The sequence below is a fragment of the Peromyscus eremicus genome, chromosome 4 (assembly GCF_949786415.1).
Source record: "Peromyscus eremicus chromosome 4, PerEre_H2_v1, whole genome shotgun sequence".
NCBI lineage: Eukaryota > Metazoa > Chordata > Mammalia > Rodentia > Cricetidae > Peromyscus > Peromyscus eremicus.
The window spans coordinates 67064809-67073271 of NC_081419.1; the positions used below are offsets into that span (position 1 = coordinate 67064809).

The following is an 8463-nucleotide window of genomic DNA, read 5'->3' on the forward strand; positions in this document are numbered from 1 at the left end:
AAGTGATTTAGGGAGGAATTGAGGTACAAAATCTGGGACTATAAAGACGGAGGGGGTGGAGTTCGTGGGTTTTTTTTTTTTTTTGTCCCACCCCTACCCCGTGTTTGTCCCAGGTCTCGGAATGCGCACTAGAGCTGCAAGCAGAGGTGGGCTAGGTAGGCACGGCTTTACAATCTCGCTTCTGCCAGATTAAGGGCAAACCGCTGAAGATCTCTTTAAGCCTCATTTTCTGTCTTCAGAATTCTAAGGCTTACAAGGAGAGAGTTGTTGCGAGCCTCCCCGGGGCTAACTTCTAAGAAAGGTGCTCTTAGCAAAGAATGTAATGCAGCATTGTTCCCACATCCCAATGATGCGGGTGCAGGTTCCCGCTCACTCCCACCGACCTCTCAGGCTCTGCAGAAGTCGAAGAGCGGCCAAGCTGAAATCTAGCGATCTGCTAGCCTCGCAGCGCCACCTTAGACTGTTGGCTCCCACTCTGCACCGGGGAGCAGAGCCTTCCCCCCCGCCCCCCCACCAAGAGCCACCCGGCGCCCGGATGCCAGCAGTCCCTGCAGTGGGGATGCTGTCTGTGAGATTGGGGCGGTGGCAGCGCGAAGAGGGCGGGCCCAGGGGGCCGGGCTTCCCGGGGGAGGGCTCGGCGCGCTCCAGGAGGCGGTGGCCCGAACCCGGGAGTGGTAAGACTCCGCACCGAGCGTGGCCAGATCCCCCCACCCACCGAGGGGCCCTGAGAGGACACGGTGAGTGCCTTGGAAGGGACGCTGGGGGACGCGGCGGCAGTGCCGTGGCTCTAGCTCGCTCTGTGGTCCTCCGACTCCTGAAGTTGGCAATGGGACGGACTCCCGCGCAGGAGACCCCGGCCATTGGCTGCCACTGAGCGCAAGGCCATCTCATCTCCTACGCCAATGAGGCGATTCTTCAGGCCAGCCGGGAGTAATGGGGCGTCCAGCCTGGAGGAGCAAACCATCTCCTGGAGCTCCTAGAGGGTCTCAAACTGCTCTCCTTGCTCCCATACTGAAGCCATAGAAGGAGCCTCTGTAGAAAGCCCGGATTCTTGCCCCCCCTGCCCTCCCCACCTCGCTTCGCGCCACCATCTATAGTCCACTGCTAGCCCTGGCAGGCAGCCCCCTTCCCCTCCGCAGTAACTAGCTGGTCCCACCTCCCCACCGAGGCCAAGTTCAACAAGTTTGCCCAAGAAGTCCTAGAGCCTCCATGTCTAGGCCTGGCAATGCCTGTCTCTGTAGCTGGCTCCACCAGCCCGGAGTTGTTCAACACCGTGCCTTCTGGGATCGGGAGGTGGTTTGTCGAGTGGCGCTGTCTGTAAGGGTGGAGGCCAAAGACTGGCAGCCCCTGGGTTCCGAGATTTGGTGTGGAGGCTCGGGGTTAGGAGTGCGTCATTGAGAGCAGGCACCTCAGCCGGTAGGTCGGGTTTCCAAAAATGCCCCTTTGTTATGCCCCTCCCTGGCCCTGCCTCCTCCCCCTTTCTGTGCGCCACCCCCTCCCCCAACCCTCCAAAAGGCTGTTCCAGTCTCGATTCTACGTGCCCCTCTCTGGGTCAGCAACTACCCCTTTCTGAGCCTTCAGTCCTAGGTCTACAGGCTGACTAGGAGAGGCAGCTGGCGAAGCCCTTGGGCGCAGCCTGTGTGACTCAGGACACAGGACTGGGCAGGGCAGAGTGGCTTTGCTCTCTCCCAGGCCCATGTCCCCAGCTCCTGGAAAAGGGTGGGGGCTAGCTTATGTGTAGAGGAGGAGCGAGGCCTAAGCCTTTGGAGCTCAGGTAGGGAGAGTGGGTACTGTCCTGAAGCACCCGAGAAGAGACCCTGCCCTTGTCCCCGACTGGATAGGTGGAGGTCCTGGGCTGGAAAGATTTTAACTACCTGTTCTTGCTCTCTGAGCTCTTGCTGTGGTAGTGTGTTTACTCAGATCTGAGTCTCTGCTAATGTCAGGAGGCACAAGGTGCCAATCCTCAATAGGGACCAAGGTTCCAGGTCCACCCCCATAGCTAGATGAAGCTGGGGTGCCGGGGCTGGCTGTGCCTGGGGCTCCAGCTTGTGTTTGCTCTGGGAGGCCTGGAGGAGCTGTGCCAGCCCTACACACACAGCCTGCTCTGTTCTGGGGCCAGGGAGAGGGAATGGGTGGGGGGCAGCTCTCCTGGGAGCCCGGAGCAGGGAGGCTGGAGTAGGCAGGGGCCCCAGGCCCTGCATGGTTCACTGGGGCAGCTCCAAAGACCCAGTGATTTATGGCTACTGCTCTTTCTTTTCCCATCTGGCTGGCAAGCCGTATTAGACAAGTGGGGCCAACTCAAAGGAAACAAGGTGAAGAGCTAGTTAGGGTGCTGGTGGTGGTGGTGGGGAGTTGCTCTGTGTCCTGGGATCTTCGGTGCCCATATGGTAATGGGGTCTGCAGGGAGAGGCCTGTCCCCCTCCTGACGGCGATGGAGCCTCTGGTCTCAAGCATGTTCTACCTCTGAGCTACACTATGCCTCCAGCCCCATGTTGTCACTGGTTCCAGTGCCTGGGGGTAACTCAAATTGAAACTGCAGAAGTCTGTCAGTGACTGCCGACAGATCCGGTCACAACCTATGGAATGGATGGTGGGACCAGGATCACAGGGGGGTTAGGGGAGCCCTGAGGAGTGATGATGTCCCCATCTGAGTTTGAGAGTGAGCAGAGGTTTAGCAGTCGAGAGAGAGCACTGTGACAGAGTCCCTCTTTGGTTGCGGGAATCTCACTCTCTCGTTGCCTTGACCCGACTGCCCCTTAGGCCTTAGGCTCTCAGAGAAGAAAGCAGCTTCCTTCTATGGACTAAGAGTCAATTGGTACTGGGAAGAGCTGAGACCTTGCCTGGAGTCAGGAGGCTACATGTCACTGTGTCATCTAGTCCCTGAGGGAGGGAGAGAGAGACTTGGGGGTAAAAATTCACCTTGCCCTCCTCCACAGTTCTTACGGGCTGTGTGACTTGCTAGCTGTTCATGAAGCCCCGCCCTGGGCTTTTTGAGGGCAGAATGGAATTGTTTGTTGTCTCAGGACCCTTTGACACTTTCCTGGATGTTGTGTGGTGGTAGTAGGGGGCAGGTGAGTGTCTTTTTCTGACTGGTGGATCTTTCAAGTGTTTCTGTTCATTGCCTAGTTTGAGTTTTACATCAGCCGTAGCATGGACACTCACCAGGTGGGGGAATGTCCACCTCAGAGTGAGCTGAGGCTCCCTTAGGACAGTACAACACAGTTGTCTAAAAACTTCCTGGTCATGATAGGGCCCAGGCCTCCTGGCTTTCTTTCCACTCCGCTCAGCATGGATAGTTGCTGGGGTTATGAGTTGGGTACCTACTCAGTTGGACTGGTTTGTTCATGGGGTGGCCTTGTCATTCAAGGGGCCTTAGTTAGGCAGGTGTCCTCTCCTCATCTACAGTAGGAGTGTGGGGTTTTCTGACCACCACCCACCCCTGTCTGTCACCTAATCCCCTGCTGGATCGTGTGACCTGCCTGGCATTCTCAGCCTGGAATCTGGCACTTCTGACAGCAGTTGCTATATTGGGGGAGCTGGGCACCGCCCTGGACACCAGAGGCTCCCAACCCTTACCCCCTTCTCTGCTCTTGTTACCTTCAAGGCAGAGTCATAGTGGCAGCTTGGAGACTTGGACACGGGTCCTTGAAGTGATCTGGAGACCCCAGGTGTGTAGAGGACAGGCTGAGAAAGGTAAACCCAGAGGGGGCAGGGGGACTTAGGGGCTGCCATCTTTGCCCCCATCCTGGCTCCTCCTGGGGACTTCTAGATCTTTGTTACTCGGCTCTTGCTCTGATGGTTCCTTGGGTGGTGGGGATGGCAGTGGACAAAGCTTTGGACTATTAGAAGGCCTTTTCCCAGTCCCCAACCTGCAAGTCTCGCTTCTCTGCTTATTTACTTGCCCTCCACAGCACCACATCTGCCACCATTCCGTGCTGCGGGGACACCATGGCTCCAGAAGAGGATGCTGGAGGGGAGGTCTTAGGAGGCAGTTTCTGGGAGGTAAGCAGCTGGGGACTGGGTTTGGAGTGGCAGTCAACTGTCCCTCTCTATGGGCTCAGCCACCTATGGGGGAAAAGCCTAACTATCAGCCCAGCAAGAGAGGGGGGTTCTCCCTGATAAAACCATCCCTCCTATGTGCCCCAGGCTGGTAACTACAGACGGACGGTGCAGCGGGTTGAGGACGGGCACAGGCTGTGTGGGGACCTGGTCAGCTGCTTCCAAGAACGTGCCCGCATCGAGAAAGCCTATGCCCAGCAGCTGGCCGACTGGGCCCGCAAGTGGAGGGGCGCTGTCGAGAAGGGTGAGCCAGTACGCAGGCCTAGCAAACGGCGCAGATTGTAAGGGTGGGACCCCCAGGACAGCTTCTGCTTCTTGAGGTTTTGTGAGTGCTAGGGATGGAATGGAAGACCTCGAGCATGCACGGCAAGAGGGATCTATATCCTTTCTCTTCCACCTGTTCCTAGAGCACAAACGAAGATCAGAGAAGGGACCTGCCTGAAGCCACACAGCTAGAAAGAGCTAAGTGTGGAGTGCAGGCGGACTGGGTAGAAAGATCGCAGGCACACAGAGCCTGTGCAGTAGACGTGGGGTTCCTCTTGGCTGAATTCAGATAGGACGCTTTGGACAAGTTAACCTGACCTCTCCGGGCTTCCGTTGTTTCGTTTTTGTTTTTGTTTTGCCTGTTCCATGTTGGCAATGGCACTCTCCCCATGGTGGTAGTGGAGGCAAGGATTCAGGAGATCGCTCAGTCAGCACCTGATAGTGCTGCTCTTCAGCTTTGTACCCCGACTCCTCCCGTGCCTCTTCTGTCTGGCACCCAGAGCAGGACGCAGGGAGAGGGGTTGATTGTATTTAAGATAGCACCCCGCCTGGCCCGAGCTCATCCCTCCGCAGGCCCACAGTACGGCACTCTGGAGAAGGCCTGGCATGCCTTCTTCACCGCGGCTGAGCGGCTGAGCGAGCTGCACTTGGAGGTGAGGGAGAAGCTGCACGGGCCAGACAGCGAGCGTGTGCGGACCTGGCAGCGAGGGGCTTTTCACCGGCCGGTGCTGGGCGGCTTCCGGGAAAGCCGGGCTGCAGAGGATGGTTTCCGTAAGGCCCAGAAGCCCTGGCTAAAGAGGCTGAAGGAGGTGAGGCAGGGGGTAGTGGTTATTGGAGGCGGGAGGGAGCCTTCCGGGTCTGCACGGGACCAGGGTGTGGCGTCTAGGATCCAGAGCTGGTCTCCTGCGTGCTAGGTTGAGGCTTCCAAAAAGAGCTACCACACAGCACGCAAGGACGAGAAGACAGCCCAGACCCGGGAGAGCCACGCGAAGGCAGACAGTTCCATGTCCCAGGAGCAGCTTCGAAAATTGCAGGAGCGGGTGGGACGCTGCAGCAAGGAGGCAGAGAAGGTACAGTCCCCGGGCAAAGCTTCCTGGATGCCTTTCCAGACCCGAGGCTCTTCCTTGACATGGTTATTTAAAACAGGAACTTAGGCTGGGCCGTGGGGTGCACCCTTTAATACCAGTTCTCAGGAAGCAGAGGCAGGTGGATTTCTATAAGTTTGAGGGCAGCCTGGTCTACATAGAGGCTAGCCCAATTTACATGTACTTTCAGACCAACCAAAGTTATGTATTGAGACCCTGTCTCAACAAACAAACAAACAAACACAAAGGAGGAACTTGGGCTTGGGGAGATGGCTTAGCCCTGCAGTGATTGTCGTGCAGGTACAAAGCTAGGCAAGGCAGCTGAAGTGGATAAAGGGGAGGTGATGGTAGGGTGTGTGTGTGCGTTGGTAATGGACGGGACAGGTGGAGCCCTGGACCTCAGTGGCCAGCTTGTCCATGACTGTGAGGAGCCGAGGAAGGCACACTATGTTGACATTTGGCCTCCACCACACACACACACACACACACACACACACACACGCATATGCACAGAGGAACCTGAACAAAGGTGATGTTTTACTCAGGAGAGGAATGGCATTTTTTTACCCAGGATGGTGGGGTTTCAGGCAGTTGAGGCCTTAGTTACCGGGGATCAGTTCTCATATTGCATACTCTGTCCCCTGCCCTGAATGCCCTTCCCTCTAGCATCCCATCCCCTCTGAGCCGTGTCATGTTTGTAACACCTCCTCCAAGAAGCCTACTTCGATTTCTCTCACCTTTCCGTGTAGGTTGACCCTGTCTCGTGCTCCGACCAGATGCTTATAGGTGATTTACTTGAATGTCACCTCCCTTGCTAGGCTGTGTCTGTCAGTCCCTGAGGGTAGGAAAGGAGTTTCAGGCCTGACTGCCCTGGGTGGCTAGCTCCAAGTCTAGCCTGTGGCTGTGCTCAGTAAATACCGGTGCAGTCCTGAGTGGAAGGCAGTCTGTCCTCACTCCCTCCTTTCTCTCTCACCCAGATGAAAACCCAGTATGAGCAGACCCTGGCAGAGCTAAACCGCTATACCCCACGCTACATGGAGGACATGGAGCAGGCCTTTGAGAGTTGCCAGACTGCTGAGCGCCAGAGGCTTCTCTTCTTCAAGGATATGTTGCTCACCTTGCATCAACACCTTGACCTCTCCAGCAGTGACAAGTATGGCCTGAACACTGGATAGAGGGTTCCCTTGACCTCCTTTGGGAATTCTAGGGGCTTGGGCCTTCCTTGTCTGATGGAGTGCCTCCTCATAGGTTCCATGAACTCCATCGAGACCTGCAGCAGGGCATTGAGGCTGCTAGTGATGAAGAAGATCTGCGCTGGTGGCGTAGCACACATGGGCCTGGCATGGCCATGAACTGGCCCCAGTTTGAGGCAGGTGTTACAGGCTGGGTGGGACTTGGAGGTGGGTTGGGCTCAGTGTAGGCCCCGAGAAGATGACTGGGTTTAGGATAAGTAAGTGAAGGTGGTCCAGATGGCCCTGTTGCCACAGTCCAGCCTGACTCTAGAAACTCTCTCCTCAGGAGTGGTCCTTAGACACACAGAGAGCAATCAGCCGGAAGGAGAAGGGTGGCCGGAGTCCTGATGAGGTGACTCTGACCAGCATTGTACCTACAAGAGATGGCACCGCACCTCCACCCCAGTCCCCAGCATGCCCAGCATCTCCAGGGTGAGAGCTGGGATCTTGGTCAAAACAAAGAAACAACTCTATCCCTTGCTTGTTCCCCTCTCTTCCTTCTCTCCCTTCACATCCGCACCTGATGGCCATCTTGGGAGAGTTAATAAGGCCCTCTCACAGAGGTTTAGATTTGCCATGTAGCCCTTATGTTCCCATATGTTTGGGCTGTATAATAACCCTGTGCACAGAATTGTACCTGTGTTTGCAGTCGTGGGTGGCAGAAGTGTGACTATTCATTTAGCTCCTTCCTATCTGCGTCTTTAGCATTCCTCCAAGTGGCAAAACCTTTGCCTTGAGCTTAATATGGCCGGTCTTGTCCCCTGAGTTGTCCCTTTGTGTCTCCCTCTCTAGCAGTGGGCAGGATGAGGACTGGTCAGATGAGGAGAGTCCCCGGAAGGCTGCCACTGGGGTGAGGGTGCGGGCGCTTTATGACTATGCTGGCCAGGAAGCTGACGAGCTGAGCTTCCGAGCAGGTATGTGGGGGTGGGGGTGGGGAGAACCCTTTCATGTTTCTTCCCATTTCAGTCCCTGTCCCACCTGCTAGATCAGGGGTGTAGAAAAGGAAAGCCAGAGACTCCCTTCTCATGGGCTGTTCAGGGTCCAGCCAGCTGGGGCCTGACGATTGCTTCCCTGGGGTCTAGGGTTGGGTAGCTTGCTGGCTGTGTTTTATCCTGGTCTGAGCTGGGTTTCCTCCAGGTTGTAGGCCCTTATGCTATCCCATCCCCCTCGGCCCTTGACCTAGTTTTGAAATCAGTGAAGCCAGTGCCTCTGGCGGTGACCAATCTCTCTTCCTTCAGGGGAAGAGCTGCTGAAGATGAGTGAAGAGGATGAACAGGGCTGGTGCCAGGGCCAGTTGCAGAGTGGCCGCATTGGTCTCTACCCCGCCAATTATGTAGAGTGTGTGGGCGCCTGAGTGCCCTGACTGCCCTATTGCAACGTCTCTCTAAGCTCGGCCAAGGCTCAACCCTTCCTGGACTGCTGGACCTGAGGGCCCTGAACGTGCTGCTGCTGTCCCTCTGTTTCCGGAGGAGGGAAGATGTCTTAGGGCCCATGAAGGGGTCTGTGTCTAGAAAGAGGCCAACAGAGTTTAGGTTGAGGGCAGGAAGGGAGGTTGGGGTGACACAGGTGCCTGGGCCTCCCGGGGAGCATTTGGGTCATCCCAGGAGTAGGAATCCAGTCCCTAAACTGTCTGGGAGTTCCTGGGATGAGGTTGGGGAGAATGTAGTTTGGGGCTAGCAGCACCCTCTTTTGTGACTTGTAGTGTGTATTAAACTTGATCAAGAATAAAAAAAACCCATCAAGTGTTGTGAGCATCTTTTGATACCCCATTCTTGAAGCTGGTGGGAGTCGTGGGGGAGGTTCGTGGGCCCAGCATGTGTTAT

The 8463-nt window shown here is 56.3% G+C and overlaps 1 protein-coding gene across 1 annotated transcript; it reads left to right on the forward strand.

Moving 5' to 3' along the window:
- Positions 1–622: 622 nt before the first annotated feature.
- Pacsin3 (protein kinase C and casein kinase substrate in neurons 3) lies at positions 623–8385 on the forward strand. Its single transcript, XM_059260912.1, has 11 exons — positions 623–737; positions 3605–3668; positions 3912–4002; positions 4147–4303; positions 4897–5132; positions 5238–5393; positions 6386–6561; positions 6657–6777; positions 6927–7072; positions 7433–7554; positions 7879–8385. The coding sequence occupies exons 3-11, from the start codon at positions 3949–3951 to the stop codon at positions 7992–7994; spliced, it is 1284 nt and encodes a 427-aa protein (XP_059116895.1). The 5' UTR covers positions 623–737; positions 3605–3668; positions 3912–3948; the 3' UTR covers positions 7995–8385.
- The last annotated feature ends 78 nt before the right edge of the window (positions 8386–8463 follow it).